A 19908-nucleotide genomic window follows, 5' to 3' on the forward strand; every position below is an offset into this window, starting at 1 on the left:
GATTATTAAATTTGTTGTTATTGTTATTGTTATTGTTATTATTATTATTGTTATTGTTATTGTTATTGTTTTAATTTTATTTTTATTTTTTTATTATTACATTATTACATAGGATTTTTATTATACTTGAACAATAATATTATCAATTATATTATTATATTATAGAATATAATACCATCATAATGTTACCAATTATGCAATATTACCAATTAATAGATTTTTTTTTTAATTTCCATTAGACATTTACTTACCAAATAAGCTTTACTACAAAAGTTTGGGCGGGAAAATGAAATTGGATGATTTTGTTGTTTTTTTTTTTTTGAAAAGGGATGATTTTGTTTGTATATAATAATAATAATAATAATAATAATAATAATAATAATAATAATAATAATAATAATAATAATATATATAGATTACTTATTACCCTAATACTTAATTTATAATTCTGATTTTAAAATTCTTATTATTATTATTAACATTAACATTTGATTAGTTTTATAAAAAAAATGTAAATTCTAAAATTTGTATGAATAAATTTAAACTCTAATCCGACGCATTTTCTTATATGATTGTATAATTCATTTTATATACACATAATATTTATTAAAATGAAAATAGGAAAATTCTATAATATAATTTCATTAATTATAATTTATATTGATAGATTTATAATTAAAAAAATTACATTTAAAAATTTAAAAAGTTGCATTTTAAATTTTGCATGATTATTATAGTGCATAAGTGTATGTATGATTAGAAATATTCATGTTTTGTTAATTTAATAATTTCATTTCTTTAATTATATTTCATATTTTATTAATTGTAATTTAACTAAATTGTCACAAATATTTCTAGGGAAGAAATCTTATATTTCTCAATTTCTTTAATTATATTAATTATAATTACCAAATATTGTGACAATTACCATAATAATTTCATTAATTATATTACTTATATTAATTATAATATTTGTAATAATCTCTTCCAAAATTTAAATACATTACCATAATAATCACACAAAATAATGAAAGAAAAATTATCAAAAGGGAAAATGGCACTTTCTCCCCCTGTGTTATATACTTATAGCACTTTTTCCCCCTAAATTATTTAAGTGGCAGTTTTTCCCCCTGATATATTAAATGGACATATTTACCCTTAAAATAAATATTTCATTTATTTTTCTTCTCCAACAAATTATAACCATGATTTGAAAAAATAAAATGCATTAATTGTTGAATTTTTTGAATACTTTAAAAATAAATAAATAAAAAATTAAAATAAAGTTTGAACCAACAGTTCAAATTGGATCCGAAATCATGAACCGACGATTCAAAATAGAAACCAAATCGCGATTATATATACTTATATGTGAGAGTCAATATAAATGCGAAAAAAAAATATACACTATTTGCAAATATTATAATTCTAATTTTAAGCTATCGCTAGTAGTTGTTCTGATTTGAATCTCCGATTCACGGTCCAAGAGCCATTTTTTTTTTCCAGTTGATGATTTTAATAAACGGAAACCCAAATATTGGGTTATGTTATGAATTATAACCGAAATTTTTTTATTTGATTGCTATAGTGTTCGGTTCAGTTCGAACCGAACCGTGGTCATCCCTACGTATAAGCAATAATTTGTTGAAGAAGATAAATAAATAAAATATTTATTTTAAGGGTAGAAATGTCCATTTAATATTATAAAGGGGGAAAACTGCCACTTTTATAATAATTGAGAGGGCAAATGTGAATGCATGAATAACTCAGAGGGAAAAAGTGCTATAAACATATAACACAGGGGGAAAAAGTGCCATTTTCCCTTATCAAAATAATTATCTTTAATAAAAATAAGGAAATTATATTAAAAATTAATTATATATTAAGATAAGTATAATTTTTTTCATGTCAATATATTATACATTAAGTATAAAAATATATATGTATATAAATTACCATAATAATTACACCGAAAAAGGTAACAATATATAATTATTAGGTAATAATTTTAATAATTAATTATTAAGGTAAGTATAACTTATTTTGTACTAATAATATTATCCATTATATATATATATATATATATATATATATATATATATATATATATATATATATATATATATATATATATACTTTTAATTTTATATTGATAACCATAGTCTATGTATATACTTTAAGAAAATATTCATTATTAAAGATTAAATATGAGATATAATTTAAAAAGTAAGTTATTTATTAGATTACCTAATATAATTGTCTTACTAATTGATTCAATGCTACTATGTATAATTCATATATTTGAAAACTTTTTAAATCGAAATATCCATTAATTGCCTTAATAATTAAAATAATTGTTAGTCAATCAATATTCAATAGTACTAAAAGTATTATTTGAATTTTTATACATAAGATATAATATTATTAAATCGAAATAATTAAAAATAATGTGTCCATATTACAAAAAATTTTATAATAGTAATTTTTATTGCATAATAGAATTTGGCAATTATTAAACATTGTTTATGGTAATTATTGTATGACTTTTAATACTAAAATTATTAGGTAGAATTTTTATAATTAAGGTATAATATTCTTAAGGTAAAATATTGCTTATATATGGTTTACCCGTATTAACCATCACTATATTAAATTAATAAATAATTCTTTTAATATAATATATTATTAAATCTAAACATATGATTAATATTTATTCAATATTATTACGGAAGTATTACAATTATAAATTTTACTCCGTATTAAATTTTAAATGGCTTAGCATATCGAAGCAAACATGGTAAGTCAATAACATTATTTTACATTAGTAAAGTGATTTTATATCAAGGAATGTCAAATGAAGAATAAAATCAAAATAATACTCTATTGAAAAAAAGCCACAGTACTTAATCATTTTTTTCCTAAAAAAAAAAAAAAATTAAATGGCAATAAAAACGTCTTGAAGGGAAAGACAAACTACTCTCTTATTACAAAAAATGTACACTTTAAAAACGGAGAAATTGAATCGAAACAAAGTCCAATGCTTTGATATATTGACAACTAAAAAATGCTTTTAATTTCATTTTGGTTTTATTGTATTCTTAGTATGGGTCCCTCTATAAGTCTATATATATTTACATATACACATAATTCGTCCCTCAATCACAAAACTTTATCATCTTGATGAGCAAGGAACTGTTTTGCTTCCCGATCAATCTTTCTAGATCTGTATCTTCTCCACAAAAAAAAAAATAAATAAAAATAAAAATAAAAAAAGACAAAAAGATATATATATATCAACATTTTTTCTTATGAACCACTTTTGTTGTTTAAAAACCATAAAATACAAAAAAATAAAAACAAAACAAAACCCAAAAAGAAGAAAAAATAAAAGAAACTAAGATGATGATAACCTCACCAATGTAAATCACGTATCAACCTCAACTGTGGAAGATCACATGATGATTAGAAGTCTATTGCTTCCCGGTCAATCTTTCTAGATCCGTATAGTATCTTCTCCACAAAAATAGACCCAAAAAAAAAATATATATCAACATTTTTTCTTACGAACCACTTTTGTTGTTTAAAAATCAAAAAATACAAAAAAAAAAAAAAACAAAACAAAACCCAAAAAGAAGAAAAAATAAAAGAAACTAAGATAATGAAAACCTCACCAGTGCAAATCACGTATCAACCTCAACTGTGAAAGATCACAGGATGATTAGAAGTCTATTGCTTCCCGATCAATCTTTCTAGATCCGTATCTTCTCTACAAAAATAGACAAAAAAAGAAAAGAATATATCAACATTTTTTCTTACGAACCACTTTTGTTGTTTAAAAATCAGAAAATACAAAAGAATAAAAACAAAACAAAACCCAAAAAGAAGAAAAAATTAAAGAAACTAAGATAATGAAAACCTCACCAGTGCAAATCACGTATCAACCTCAACTGTGGAAGATCACAGGATGATTAGCAAAAATCAATAAAATAATTAACCTTAGTTGGGGTTGTGTATGGTCATATAAGGTGTATTTATACACAATGGATGAGATCAAAAGGGTTTAGTATTGAAATTATAAAATGGTAAGAGATCTCAAGAAAGGTAAAATCTTTAATATTATTAAAATGCCATATTTGTCTAAATATTTGATATTACAAAAATGCCTCTAAGTTTTGGGGGGAAAACTTGGCTAGGAGGATTTTACTTTTATATATATATAGATTATTTCATTTATTTTTCTCCTCTAACAAATTATGCTTATATGTAGGAATGACTATAGTTTGATTTGAACCAAACCGGACACTATAGCCACCGAACTGAAATAGTAGGGGTAGTTCTTGTTATGATTCAGAACAGGAAAAAACAAAATAATTGTTTAATTTAGACCATGGTTGCAGTAGGCGCTAGGCGTTAGTCGGGCGGTAGAGTAGCGTCTAGCGCCTAGGCGGCTAACTTAAAAAAAAAAAAAATGCACGTGTGGGTGTATGTCATATATATATATATATATATATATATATATATATATATATATATATATATATATATATATATATATATATAATGAAAAAAAAATAAATTGACAAGGCCGAGTCAGCCGAGTTAACTCGGTCGAATTGGACGAGTTAACTTGACCGAGTTCGTTGCTAACTTGGCCCAGTTAGGTGCCTAGACGGGCGCCTTGTGAGAAAATCACCACGGTCTAAGGACGCCTAGGGCGATTTTTGAAACAGTGATTTAGACTATTTAAAAAAAGAAAATAAAATTTACAAAAATAAATAAATAAATAAATTTTGAGCCGGAGGTTCAAACCAAAACTGCAATCATAATAAATGCAAACCAGAATTGATCATATTTGTAAACACCGTTTGTAAATGAAATAATTATTTTAAGAGTAAAAATATCTATTTAACATCAAAATGGGAAAAACTGCTACTTCAAAAATAATTGAAAGAACAAATGCGAATACATGAATAACTAAGGGATTAAAATACTATAAGTCTATAATTCAGGATTGAAAAGTGCCTTTTTCCCATCTCAATAAACGTGACAGCAGATTGGGTTCGATTAGGATAATTATGATTCAGTTTGTATTGGATCGGACACCGTAAAAATTGTTCAAACCGAACAGTGAGTTCCGATTTAATTAGCATTTTCTACACATCAATCAATTATAGTCTTTAAAAAAAAATAAAAAATAAAAAAGAGAGAAAAGTTGTCTTTCTTTATACTAGTAAACGAACAACAAATGCAACTTGCTCAAACAAAATCATTTTAAAACTAACAATAAAGCCATACATATCACATTTTGTATCTACTTGCCCAGAACTCTGACTCATCATTGCCGACTCCTATTTTCTTCTTGCTATGATTCTATCTCTATTTATTATGCACAATAAATGTATTAAATGACACATTCATAGCAGCAGATCTTCCCCAGAGTTCAAGCATGTCAGCCCCCATGTTCATAATCCTCATACCAATTATACTACTCTCCTTCAATGCAAGATTCCTTGAAGCTCAGAGTGGGCATCTTCCTCTAGATGAATGTGAGCCCCCTCAGCTCTCTGGTGTTTTCTTCATTATTATGAATTTTCTATTAACAGCTAGCTTTTGTTGAATTAATGTATATGGAAGTGAATGCACTTAAGGAAATAGCTGATCAGGTGGGTAAGAAGGATTGGGATTTTGGACTAAATCCTTGCGATGCCAATAACTCAAATTGGCTGACACCAACAGATTGGGATAATCCTCTGTACACTAATAATCTCACTTGTGATTGCACCTTCCCTGCTGGTATTTGCCATGTGCAAAGCATGTAAGCTTTCCTCCATTGAAACTTTTTAAATACAGTTAGATAGTTTAATGATAGGGTTAATATCATTTGAGGTCCTCCGAGTATAGTGGTTTTGCCACGTTTAGTCCTAAACTTTCAAACTGACCATCTGTGGTCCTTCGACTTTCAAATTTAGCCATTCGTGGTCCAAGTTAACCACCCATGGTCCTTCAACTATTAAATTTTAACCAACCATGGTCCTTTCAAGAGGACCAGCACTGGTTAAATTTCGAAACTTGAAGGACCATGGGTGGTTAACTTGGACCATGAATGGTTAAATTTGAAAGTCGAATGACCACAGATGGTCAATTTGAAAGTTTAGGACTAAACGTTGCAAAATCACTATACTTGGAGGACCTCAAATGGTATTAACTCTTTAATGATAATTTGAATTGAATTTTATTGATTTCGAAAAGATGAAGGTCTAAAAGTGATAGAATTGATAGTGAGGGTGTTTGGTAGCTGATTTGGTTAGGCTTGACTAGTTGATTGTAGAAAAGTGTTTGGTAAATTACCTGTTAACGGATAGCTGATTACATGCAAAAAGACTTCTCAAAAAGCTGACAAAAAAAGTTACTTTGGACAACTTTTTGAATTTTAGCATTTTGGAGCAATAAGTTATTATAAAAAGCTAATTAATCACACTCATATTGATTATTTAACCAAGGCCAACAACTAATAGTGGTCAAATAAGCCAAAATTGGCTGATAAGCTAACTATGTTACCAAACAAGACCACTGAATGACGAAATAAAAGTTCCGGGATGATACATCAGACATGGTTCTTGCCCACAAAAGGCAGAATTTCCTCGCCCCTAGGGGCCCACAGATAGTGGAAGGTAAATGTGATTTAGCGGCCCATTAAGTGGGAGAACCAGTGCCTAGTGCCCATAAAGAGTTTACCACACTGGGTGTAACTCCCACCTTGTTTCTGCCAGGCTCCATCCGGTGTACTTTCCCACAATCTACTGAACCAACTGAGTTGCCCGTACGGGCAACATCACGCATGGTTCTAATAGTCTCTACTGTTGTGTAAGCAGAAATTTGAAAGGACAAGATATGCAAGGTGTGCTTCCTCCTGCCTTGGTGAAGTTACCCTTTCTCAAGATAATGTACCAACCTACACTTTCTACATTTATGCATTAATCACCTCTTCTTGTCGATATTCTTTGCTTGATTATTAGTATTACTTTGTGCAGTGATCTCACTCGCAACTACTTAAGTGGTACAATTCCCCCTGGATGGGCTTCTATGAAACTGGAACTTATGTAAGTTGTGTTGTGTATTATAACCTAAAGTTATACAAGTGTATGGCATCTGCTTGTCCATTCTAAAGAAGCAAAAATTTGCAGATCGCTAACTGTGAATCGATTGTCTGGGCCAATTCCAAAATACTTGGGAAATATAACAACTCTTACATATTTGTATGTTCTCTTGCTCCTCTCACTCTACTTACACAACTAAAACCTTTGCTTAACTTTTTTCTGAGGAAATTGTCTGTATTTTGTTGTATCGACAAATGGATTTTCAGAAGCCTGGAGAATAATATGTTCAATGGAAGTATTCCACCTGAGCTTGGGAAACTTATCAACTTACAATCTCTGTAAGCCTTTGTTAATCACCGACTTAATATATGTATAGGCTGAACTTTTATTCTTTGTTCTCATATGCTTGATGCTGTCTTCATTTTCGCTTTCTGTAGCTATCTTACTGCTAATTATCTCACAGGCGAATTGCCAAAAGAATTTAATGCTCTCACTAATATGACAGTGCTGTAAGTGCATCTCTGCTAATTTATGCACTGCCAAATTTCTCTTGTTTCTTCCTCACTTTAGGCTGCTTACTTCTAATGTGTCCTCTCATCTTGGGGAAATCAATGCAGTAAGCTCAGTAGTAATAATTTCACGGGGAAACTGCCTAGCTTTCAAAGTTTGAAAAACCTTCAAAAACTGTAAGCATTCAAATCTAACACTTCAAAATTGAAATTTCTTGATTTTATTGACAAGCATTATTGGCAGAGAGCTTCAAGCAAGTGGTTTTGAAGGACCCATACCTGAAAATCTTTCAATATCGACAAGTTTGATAGAACTGTGAGTAAATATTTCCTTTGACGATTTAACTAATACTCATGTTTTTGTTATAGCAGAAAATTTTATGGTTAAGACTTAAATCAACAAACTAAATGTAAATATGTAATGGCCAACATCATGAATCTGCAGTAGAATAAGCGAACTGAATGGAGGTGGTGTCTCCAGATTTCCTACATTAAACTACATGACAGGATTGAAAAAGTTGTGAGTAATGCGTTTTCTTTCCAGAAATATAAACTTAAGTTTCATAACTCCTTAATGACGGGTATTTATGCAAAAAATAATAATTTCGGGTGCAGGATGTTGAGGAGGTGTAATCTTTCTGGGAGGATACCCGATATATCTCATTTGACAATCTTGCAACAACTGTAATATCTGCAACTTCAAATTTCTTTTGATCCTTCTCTGCTGTTAACTTCAAGTTGATATACTTCTCTGCTTTACTGAATTTGCAGAGATTTAAGTTTTAATAATTTGGAAGGAGGGATTGATGTTCTTCAAGGTCTTGATAAACTGCAGTACATGTGAGTAACAAATCAATTTTGATATTAACAACAAAGCATAAGAAACATCCTTTCGATTTGGGCATCTTGATCTTACGAACAGCTCTCATATTTGATATACTAAACTAAGTTTTGTGCTTTCTTAGGATTCTAACGAACAACTCGCTGAATGGGCAAATACCTCAATGGGTTCTAAATCGGGAGTCCAAATAGTAAGTTTAGTCTTATCAATTTATAGATAATGAGTCTGTTATGGAATATATATTTGATATATAGAATCTATATAGGCAACTTTAGGGTTTTAGGTAGGTAGAACATATGGAAACTTGTTTCCTATTCGTAGTCTTCTAGTACCTATTTATAGAGCTTTGTATTTTCTTTTTTAGATGACAGTTTGAGACAATGTGCGATAGCACATTAGAAATTCTCTCTCTTCACTTTCATAACATGGTATTTGAGCCTTTACGATAAAGGGATTTTTTTTTTTTTTCACTCCGCTGCCATCACCACCCATCTAGGAAGGGTCGTCGGCGACCGGCCACCGTGCCTGCAAATTTTGGCGCCGTTCTGGGCAGCGCGTGAGGCTCACGCGCCGCTGCAACCCTCTGCCACTCGCCCTACGCGCCAGCACGTGAGCGCTTTCTGGCCACCGGAAAATTTTTTTGTCGCTTGTTTCTAGGTCGCCTAGGTCCCCTCTTTTCGGTTCTGGATTTAGTTTGGACCATTTGGCTTCCGTGATTTTTGCTTTCCGGACAGGTTGATTCGTACCCCTTCAAGCTCCCTTTTTTGGTGTGTTTTGTGAACTGTGTTGGTGGGTATGTCTGAGGCTGCTGTTGCCTTGGGCTCTTGTGACGGAGTGGGTTATTGGTGAGGGGCTTGCGTCTGGGGTCTCTACTGACCTCTAGAAGGATAGAGTCCGTTTTGTGTTTTAGTGATGTCTCGTTTCGTGTTTTAGTGCTGTCTCGTTTCGTGTTTTAGTGTTGTCTTGTTTTGGTCCTATCTCGTTTTGGTGATGTATCCTTTGTTTCGGTGCTCTCTTTCCTTCGTTTTGGTGTTGTCTCTCCTTTTTGATGCTTGTTGTTTGGAGCCTGTTTCCCTTTTGTTAGTAACAATGCTTCCCTTTCGTTGGTAAAGAATTTGTCTTTCGGTTTGGAGTTTGTCTTCTTTACCTTGTGTGTCCAAGCTTGTTCAATCCACTTTGTGTTCACCCGGAGTTGTGGTATTGGTGGTGTTCAAAGCTTTCGTTGAAGGGGGAGTATGAGTATCCAATCTCAAGCTTGTTCGATCCACTTGTGCTCACCCGTTGTTCGTGGGATTGGTGGCGTTCAAAGCTTTCGTTTCAAAGGAGTGTCCTAAAGGGACTTGAGTTATTTGTTATTTAGTTATTTTGGTTATCACTCATTTGCGTAACAAGTTGGGCATTATTAGATAGGTAGGACATATGAAAACTTGTTTCCTATTCGTAGTCTTCTAGTACCTATTTATAGGGCTTTGTATTCTCTTTTCTAGATGACAGGTTGAGACAATATACAACAGCACATTAAAAATTCTCTCTCCTCACTTTCGTAACAGAGTTTTATCCAAGTGTTGTATTATACATTTATACATGAGCTCTTCTCAACTACTCTTGTCATAAAAAACATTAATTTGTAAAAGATGGTGTGCAGTTATATAGATCTTTCTTACAATAATTTTGAGGAGAGCTCTGTGTTACCGATTTGCACTCGAGAAACCCTGTAAGATTCTGTCCCCTCATATGCATATACTCTTTGATGTGTTCCTTCAAATATGGATAATTTTAGCTTTCTCATTTTTCTATCAGAAACTTGTTCAAAAGCTATAATGGAGGACAAAATTCGTAAGTTTTAATATCCTCTAACAATCCATGAATATTGTGTCACTCTTATTGTAACTTATATATTCTCCAAAGATTTCTAACTAAATCTCCCTTTTTGGCTTTGTATAGAAGGTGTCTAAAGCAATGCACAAAAGGTAAGCACATCATATCACAATACTACTTGCATCTTGTATCTTTTGCTTAGTTTAGCTGAACTTCTCATATTTCATTTTTTCTGCAGATTGGTATTCATTTCACATCAATTGTGGTGGAGGCAATGTTTTGATTGGTGACACTACATATGATGCAGATCAAGATTCTTCTGGCCCTGCGAAATTTGTTTCCAATCGAGAGAACTGGGTAACCAGTAATACAGGTTACTTTTGGGATAGAAATTTAACACTACCTGACTATACAACAACAAATACATCTGTCATCAAGGGAAAAGACTCTGAAATCTACCAAACGGCTCGGTTGTCTCCTTTATCTCTAACGTATTACGGACGCTGTTTAGCAAATGGAAACTATACTGTGAAACTTCATTTTGCGGAAATAGTTTTGAGAGAAAATAGATCTTTCCAAAGCCTTGGAAAACGCATATTTGATGTTTATATACAGGTCTACCAAAAATTTTACAGTTTAAAGTGATGACTTCAATGGTTAAGTAATGGGCATTTAACGATAGTGGATTTATTGGTTATAGGGTGAAAGGAAGTTAAAGGATTTTGATATCGAAACTGAAGCACAAGGAGTTGACAAAGTGTTGGTAAAACAATTTCAAGCAGTTGTCAGCAATAAAACTCTAGAGTTGCGCTTTGAGTATGTGGGGAAAGGAACATCAGCAGCCCCACGTAAAGGAATATATGGACCTTTAATATCTGCCATTTCCGTAGAATCTGGTAATATTAAATGTAGAATTATGGCATAGTTAATGGACTATTTTGGAGTATATATATATATATTTTAATTTAGTTGCAGCTAATGAAAAGATATCTAACCCACTCTCATGCCCTTTCTACAAACCTGCAGATTTCAAGCCTCCCAAGAAAAGAAAGACTTTAATCATAGTTGTTGCAGTAACTTCTTCTTTGTGTCTTATTTTCACAATTCTCTGCTTTGCTTGGTGGAAGTTCTATATTAGAAACAAGACCTCACAAGAAAACGGTAATATTTGCAGGCATTTAATTACTTTCAAATACTTTCTAATTGTGCATGGGAAACAATTTGTGCACTGGCAAATTTCTTTAAAGTAGTAATTGTCCTGGTGCAGAACTACGAGGCATTGATCTACAAACTGGAAAGTTTACTTTTAGACAAATTAAAGCCGCTACAAACAACTTTGATGCCACAAATAAGATTGGGGAAGGTGGTTTTGGTCCCGTCTACAAGGTATAGAGAGATGCGAATATCATATAATCTGTCAATCTATTAAATAATACTTGAAACTTGTTTTTGGACATAGTATATATAATACTTATGTAGTGATCTTGGATTTTTCCTTGTGTATAAACCAGGGTACATTATTGGATGGTACAATCATTGCTGTGAAACAACTTTCAGCTAAATCAAAACAAGGATACCGCGAATTTTTGAATGAAATAGGCATGATCTCTTGTCTCCAACACCCTAATCTTGTGAAACTTTATGGGTGTTGTGTCGAGAGAAAGCCATTGCTGCTCGTGTATGAGTACTTGGAAAACAACAGCCTTGCCCGTGCTCTTTTTGGTAAATTTGAAATCTTAAATATTTCGGTTGCAGTTACAATTTTTTTTTTTTTTTAAAAAAAAACATTAGTCAATAAACTAAAGAAAGACATTTCTTTATCTATACATAACATATGCTACCAAAATAGCGAGGATTTAGTTAATTTTATCAAGATAAACATAAGTATTCTGAGATAGCGGATAACTACAGGTCCAGAAGAGTATCAACTGAAAATAGATTGGACTACCAGACAAAGAATCTGTGTTGGTATTGCAAAAGGTATAGCTTTTCTACATGAAGGATCATCAATAAAAATTGTTCATAGAGACATTAAAGCCACCAATGTGCTTCTTGACAACGAACTCAATCCAAAAATTTCTGACTTTGGTCTGGCTAAACTTGACGATGATAGAAATACACACATCAACACAGGAGTTGCGGGGACAAGGTAAGTGTTATAACAATTTCTCATCCATTTTGTTTTTAAAATTTTCATTGTTGTTGTGAGAGTGATGAAGAACATATTATAAGATGGCCAACCAGGTATAAATAGGCAAATTGTCATCTTCTTTTAGATTACCTATGATCTGCACATATTTATCTTGAAATATTATAAAACTTGCATTTTAATTGATCACTCCTAAAAAAAATTTGAATCTCCGGACTTCTTTCGACGCTCCTCTGCCTAGAGTCTTTCATGAAAATAACAGTTGCTATTCCCATTTTTGGTCTACAGGGGATACATAGCTCCTGAATATGCAATGTGGGGCTACTTAACATTCAAAGCTGATGTTTATAGTTTCGGGGTGGTGGCACTGGAAATTGTTGCTGGGAAGAACAACATGACGTCTCATCCCGATGAGAATTACGTTTGCCTCCTTGATTGGGTGAGATATCAGTACTAGCAAACTGATAATTCATATATGCCAGACATATATGTTTATTATGTTGAACTAAGTAGCATATTCTTATATATATTATGGTGTGTTTTGATGTATTTATGCACAACTTTCAGGCACTTGTTCTTCAAGAAAATGGAAACCTAATGGAGCTAATAGATCCAAGATTGGGTTCTGATTTTGACAAAGAACAAGCACTCAAAATGATCGAAGTGGCTTTGCTTTGTACTAATCCTTCTCCAGTCCTTAGGCCATCCATGTCTGAAGTAGTCAGCATGCTTGAAGGCAGTGATGATATTCTTGAGTATAAATCCGATCAAAATGAAAACAACTGTGAAAGTGATTCTTCTTAAAATATACATTTTTTTTTTTCTTTGTATGCAAATTAACAATGAAAATTTGCATCTTTAAAAACTACATTCATCAAGAAATTATACTTGTAACATTCAATTTTCTTCCTTCCAAAGTTAAGAGCCTTGGCAGTGAGCCAATTGCCAAGGGAATGTGCATATTCTCGTTTTTATATATTTTGAAAGTATCTTTAGTAACTATTTCCAAATTTCTTAATATTAATATTATTATGTATTCACTGTTCAAAAATGTTGACATGGGTTTAGTTCACAAATTAAAAGAAATTTTAATGGAATACGCGTATATCCTTCGATGCTTGAACATGATATGGCATCCTAAATCTCGAGTGGAATTGATTGCTCTTGAGAATGACTACTTCTTAGTCAAGTTTGCGTCAGTGTTAGATTATGATTTTGCTAAGTTTGGAGGTCCATGGATGATCATGAAGCACTACCTTATAGTGAAGGAGTGGTCACCAAACTTTGACCCAATGAAGGACAAGACGGAGAAGGTGATCGTGTGGATGGGTTCAGTTCCCTGGGCTACCTCTTGAATACTATGATTCATCGTTCATATTCAAGATTGGAGGCAAGATTGGAAAACTGATTCGTGTTGACAGTGCTACAAGTCTTATCTCTCGAGGTAAGTTCGCTAGACTTTGCGTTGAAACTGATATTACTAAACCTCTCCTTGCTAAGTTCTGGTTGAAGAAGAAGCTTCGAAAAATCAAGTGTGAAGGCATCTATCGAGCAAACGAAATAGAAAGTATGTAGGATCAGACATTCAACTTCCTTTAGCCGTACCCTCAAAGGAGAGGCTCAAATGAACGAACCCCAAAATTGAAATGCAAATTCGTGAAATTTAGTTGAAATTCATTGAACTTTGGATTCACACCAAAATATGTGGCATGAAATACTGGGAAAATACTGCGCATGAGAAAGTTGAAAAAAAAAAAAAAAAAGAAAACAAACTTTCCATAGAGAATAAAGAAATAAGCAATGCCGTCAAGCAAAAAGTGTAATGTTTGAATGTAAAACCGCAAACGCAATAGAATATTTATATCCAAAGAAATAATCCACATGAGCTTGGTGCTCCACATGAGTTGTCAGCACCAAGCTGACCACCCATGTGAGCGGCTGACACCGTCTTCTGTAGAATGGAAGTCCCTCTTGCGTTCTTTTTTTTTTTTGTTAAAGTGTCAGCCGGGATGTGATGTCTCGGCTGAGCTAACCAACAGCCTACTTGAGCTATAGGTTTTTTTTTTTTTTTTCATTCGTATATTTGGGATGTTTACAAAAAACATGTGGGGTGTCAGTGACCAAGTTTTCCCACTCACGTTCTGCTGACACCCCACCATCAAAACGCAAGTGGGACTTGCGGTCTTCTGTAGAACGCAAGTCCCTCTTGCGTTCTTTCTTTTTGTTAAAGTGTTAGCTGAGATGTGATGTCTCGGCTGAGCTAACCAACAGTCTACTTGAGCTATAGGTTATTATTATTTTTTATGTTCGTGTATTTGGGATGTTTACAAAAAAACATGTGGGGTGTCAGTGGTCAAGTTTGCCCACTCACGTGTCCGCTGACACCCCACCATCAAATCGCAAGTGGGACTTGCGGTCTTCTGTAGAACGCAAGTCTCTCTTGCGTTCTTTCTTTTTGTTAAAGTGTCAGGCGAGCTATTAAGACATTTGTGTCTACAATTATGTGCAGTAATTATTAAACTAAATGTTCTATATAGTCTAACTTCCAAACAAAAACCAGACTCACATGGAATAAGCTGATTCATTAAGGTGGGATTCAAACATGCATCTTCAAGGTGAACCCAAGTTTCATTGTCATTGATGAAGACGTTTTTCACACATCCATCAAGTATCAAAATCACAGTATAGAGTTTATATATCGTTCCACTGGAGATGGCTCTTGTAATGTTAGGAAATGATGTAAAGTGGAGCTAAGCACAAGCTTAAATTATTCTTTTAGAAGCTAAACCTATCGATAAGGAGATGGTTTGATATGATAAAGCTAATAACAAATAAGACAAGTAAAACAAAGGACCGAGATTTGGTTGATTCAAGCTAAGATGTCAAATATTACACTAAGATTAGGGAATTAAACAAGGCATAGGGTAAGTGAGATGCACAAAAATGTCCAAATACCACTGTCGTAGCTATTTGGATTTGCAACCTCACATTAAACTCCACTCTCGTGGTAATTCAACCCAAGGATGCCCACACAAGAACACAAGGCAAAAAATCTCCTTAACACCCGAAATACTCTCGTATTGGGCATTAAGTGTGTGAATTTGTGGCTAGTGTACAAGCTCTACTCTCGTACCAACAAACACACTCCAAATCAAGCATACAATTGGGATCCAACAATCATACACAAATTTCTCAACAAACCCAATTCACACAACAACCCTAGATCACCCAAATAATCCCCCTTATGCAATACAACTCAAATAGACATCAATAGCAAGAAACCAAACCAAATCCTAGTCCCAAAACACTTAGCTACTCATAATATAATAATAGATACACAATATTAAAAGAGTAATTGAAAACATAGATGAAAAGTAAATAGAAGAGATAAATAGAAAACTTCTCTATTGAAGCCATGAAATCCAAGATTGCAATGTGTTCTTGAGCTTGGAAATGGAAAGGAACAAGAAATCTACACTAATCTAAGCTATACTAGAGCTAAACCTAACTAAGGAATGAAAGAGAGATGAAAGATGTTGTTTTTTGGGTGGAAAATCCCCTTTTAAAAGGGTAAAATCGCGCTATCAAGTGTTGCAGACGCTGGCCACGGGTGCGGCTTCACCCGTGGCCAGAAATGCAGGGCACACTGCCCAGTGGCCACGGCCGTGGCCACATGCAATGTGCACTGCCTATGCACTGAGTTTGTCTTCTAGGCAAGTTTTCACCCTCAAAACCTTTGAACTAGCATTTGTGGTCTTCATCAAAGTTGAAGAACTTCAAGTTATATTTTCAATAACATAAAAATCACTTAATTTGGACAATCCTACACAGAGATATGATCAAAAAACAGAGAAGTGGACGATTTGTGCGGAAATTTCAACTTCTTGCTCTTTTGCTCCACTTTTGTCTTTGTTTGTCCAAATGACCAAGAGCAATAAACACACCATAATTTGGCTCTCTAAAAGGTATTGCCCCCATCTTCATAACTTCTAATTGGCTCCCATTGACTCTACATGCAACCGAAATGCCTCAAAAATCACTCAATTCATCTAAATCATCAAGAATTACTCATAAACACACAAATGAATCAAATGAGGAAACTTTGGGCAAATTTATAACAAATAACAATGAAAATAAGCTTAAATGCAAGGTGAAATTATAAACTTTTAGACTCTTATCAATCATCAAGTCTACCAGACAGGCTAGCTTTATTACTTAGACAATCTTTGGAAAATTAATATGTGTTTATTACCGTTCGTCATGCTGAACGCAAGTAGGACATGCGTTTCAGGGACACACGTTTGGAACGCATTTCCCACACACGTCTGCCCTGACGCCAGATTTCAGCAACTAACCGGTGACTAAAACGCATGTACGAAATGCGTTGGACGTATAATCCGTCAAACACATCTCTTAGATGTGTTTTAGTGTATACTAGAAGCATACGTCAGACGCATTTACGAAATGTGTCTGACATATACAATACCTCAGACACAAGTCGTACTTGCATCTAAGGAAGCAATTAAAAAAAAAATAATCAAGGACGTTTGGGACATGCCTCAAACGCATGTCCCAAGCGTCCTTTTCATAAATTAGTCCACCAGCCAGCATTGTCACAATTTGAGAATTACATGTCCTTAAATTCACATTTCAGTCATTTTTCCTGAAGTTCCTACCCCATACCAGCCCCGCGGGGATTTTGCGGGTGCGGGTAATACTCGACCCGCAACTCTAATTATTAATATTACACTTAAATCTAATAAAAGTTTTGTACTACAATTCTAGTTATCACATGGACTTTTTTATAAGTTTGAACGTAACTCTAAAATTTAATAAGAGCCAATGAAGTTAGTCCTTAATTGTAACTAAAATTGTGTTGGTAGTATAAATTGTATTATTTATTTACTCATTATGTTATTTGTGTTGTTCCTATTCAAATTTCATAAACAAAAAACTAAGAAGTTTAATTCATTATGCATTTTTAATTATAAAATATACAAAAACTTATATAATAAATGAATACTAATAATAATATATATAAGTGCGGGTGCGGGTGCAGGGTGTAAAGTATTTAGGGAAGGAAACTCAATATCTTATTGATGTCATGCATAGGCTTTTATACAAAGAATTATACAGAGATGAAAGGTAACCCTGTAGTTACAGTAACAACCACATAGAATAGTTCAAATAAGAAACTAAATAATAGTAACCAACCAACACTAACATTAAGCTTTATCACGCCCCCGCAAGATACATTAAGCTTTATCACGCCCCCGCAAGATGGAGGACCCATCGGAGACTCCAAGCTTGGACCGAAAGGATTGAAATAAAGTTCTGCCCAGAGGCTTTGTTAACACATCGGCAATTTGATCCTTCGTTCGAATATGTTGAACAAGTTCCGCCGGCAACATAATCACAAACAAAAAAATAATCCAATGCCGAATGTTTCATACGAGAATGATAGACCGGGTTTTTATAGACATATGTCACACCCATGTTATCACAAAACAACACAGGAGGTCGCACCAGCTTCACTCCCAAATCCACCAACAAATTTTGAATCCAAATTACCTAAGCTGCGGTATTCGCCAATGCCCTGTATTCAGCTTCGATGGAGGACCGAGCAACGGATTTTTGATGCACCGACCTCCATGAGATAATATTGCAGCCCAAGTAAATGACATAGCCAGTAGTAGACTTCCCGCCGTCATGAACACCGCCCCAGTCAGAATCAGAGTAAGCTGTTAAAACCAAGGGAGTCCCTCTCCGCAAAAATAGCTCGTGAAACATAGTGCCCTTGAGATACTTTAAGACACGCTTCACGGCCTGCCATTAACTCTCCGTTGGAGAATGCATAAACTGTGCCAAGCGATTTACTGTAAAACTCAAGTCCGACCGTGTTATTGCTAAATACTGTAACAAATCGACCATACGCCGATAGACCATAGAATCACTTGGTGATGAATTAGCATCTTCATGGAGGTCTGGTTTTGGACCTGCGGGCGTGTGAACTGGTTTTGCATCACCCATTTTTGTTTGTCATAGAATGTCTGCAATATACTGCGCTTGGGATAAAAATATACCAGATGAAGTAGAGACTGCTTCAACACCAAGAAAATGATGGAGCATTCCCAAATCTTTAATAGAGAACCTGTGCCCCAATCGTGCAACAAAATAATCCAAAAATCTTGTGTTGTTTCCTGTTAAAACCACGTCATCCACATAAACTATAAAATAAGCCAACACACCGTTAGTATGATAGATAAATAAAGAGTAATCTGCTTGAGACTTTCTAAAACCAAATTCTATCAAAAAACCAGACAACTCCAGGTACCATGCCCGGGGTGCTTGTTTGAGTCCGTATAAAGCCTTCTTCAAACGACATATATGCGTGGGTCACTGCGGATCGGAATACCCAGGAGGCTGGACCATGTAGACTTGTTCATGCATAGTCCCATGCAAAAATGCATTATTCACATCCAATTGTCTCAAAGGCCAATTATGGCACAAGGCTAATGAAAGGATAATGTGAATGGTTGCTGGTTTTTTCACAGGACTAAACGTATCGAAATAATCTCGTCCATGTTCCTGCAAATAACCCTTTGCCACCAGGCGCGCCTTATAACGGTCAACCGAGCCATCAGGTTTATGTTTAACTCGGAACACCCATTTACAACCAATCGTTTTTTATCAGGTCTTGGAACCAGCTCCCATGTGTCATTTTTTATAAGTGAATGATATTCATCATCTATGGCTTGATGCCAGAGTGGGTCTGATTTTGTTTGAGCAACAGACGACGACTCAAGAGTGGTTGATATTGGATGAGCAGTGGTAACATTCACAAATTTGTCATTGACGTATTTGGGATTGGGACGACGGGTACGGGTTGAGCGACGTGGAGGTGGGTTGTTAGCCTGAGGTATTTGTAAATCTGTAGATGACTCAGACTCACCAGAGATAGCATCTAGCATGGTAGGTAGCACAGGTGAATGTTGGGGACTATGGCTGGGAAGATGAATGGGACTACTAGTTTGAGAGGGTGTAGGTGTGTTGGGCTGTAATAGTGGCATATGCGCTACAGGAATCGGGGTATTAAATGGAGTGGTATTTGCAAGCACATGTGGATTTAATACACCATTGGAGCTCTCATAAGGACCTGCAGGGGAAGAACTGTGACATGACGATGTTAATGCATGAAAAGGAAACACATCATCTATAAACTGAACATGACGAGAGAGATAAACCCGAGCAGTACTAGGATCAAGACACTTGTATGCTGATTGAGAAGTAGAATACCCCAAAAACACACAAGATTTTGAGCGAGGGTGAACGTTTGTTTTTGTGTAGGGACGTAACCACGGATAACACAAACACCCAAATGGTTTTAGTTTTTCATAATTTGGTGTGGTGTTGAACGGAACTTGGAAGGGTGTTTTATTATGTAAGATAGGAGTAGGCAAACGATTTATCAAGTAGACTGCTGTTTGGAATGCA

The 19908-nt window shown here is 34.0% G+C and overlaps 1 protein-coding gene across 1 annotated transcript; it reads left to right on the forward strand.

Moving 5' to 3' along the window:
- The first annotated feature begins 5298 nt into the window (after positions 1–5298).
- On the forward strand, positions 5299–13218 carry LOC109184596 (probable leucine-rich repeat receptor-like serine/threonine-protein kinase At3g14840). Its single transcript, XM_019334614.1, has 24 exons — positions 5299–5546; positions 5635–5815; positions 6873–6944; positions 7032–7100; positions 7185–7256; positions 7364–7435; positions 7535–7606; positions 7715–7783; positions 7851–7922; positions 8052–8126; positions 8222–8290; positions 8378–8446; positions 8572–8637; positions 10093–10161; positions 10248–10283; positions 10392–10417; positions 10504–10880; positions 10966–11161; positions 11292–11426; positions 11533–11651; positions 11777–11987; positions 12177–12414; positions 12703–12853; positions 12982–13218. The coding sequence occupies exons 1-24, from the start codon at positions 5447–5449 to the stop codon at positions 13216–13218; spliced, it is 2853 nt and encodes a 950-aa protein (XP_019190159.1). The 5' UTR covers positions 5299–5446.
- The last annotated feature ends 6690 nt before the right edge of the window (positions 13219–19908 follow it).

Source organism: Ipomoea nil, unplaced genomic scaffold (assembly GCF_001879475.1).
Source record: "Ipomoea nil cultivar Tokyo-kokei standard unplaced genomic scaffold, Asagao_1.1 scaffold1266, whole genome shotgun sequence".
NCBI lineage: Eukaryota > Viridiplantae > Streptophyta > Magnoliopsida > Solanales > Convolvulaceae > Ipomoea > Ipomoea nil.

Bases quoted from the DNA above. Each gene is read 5' to 3' on its own strand.
- LOC109184596 (XM_019334614.1), top strand. From the start codon at position 5,447: ATGTCAGCCCCCATGTTCATAATCCTCATACCAATTATACTACTCTCC. The intron at 8,638-10,092 runs GTAAGTTTAGTC...GATGGTGTGCAG, and splicing joins CTAAATCGGGAGTCCAAATA to TTATATAGATCTTTCTTACA. The intron at 12,854-12,981 runs GTGAGATATCAG...CACAACTTTCAG, and splicing joins ACGTTTGCCTCCTTGATTGG to GCACTTGTTCTTCAAGAAAA.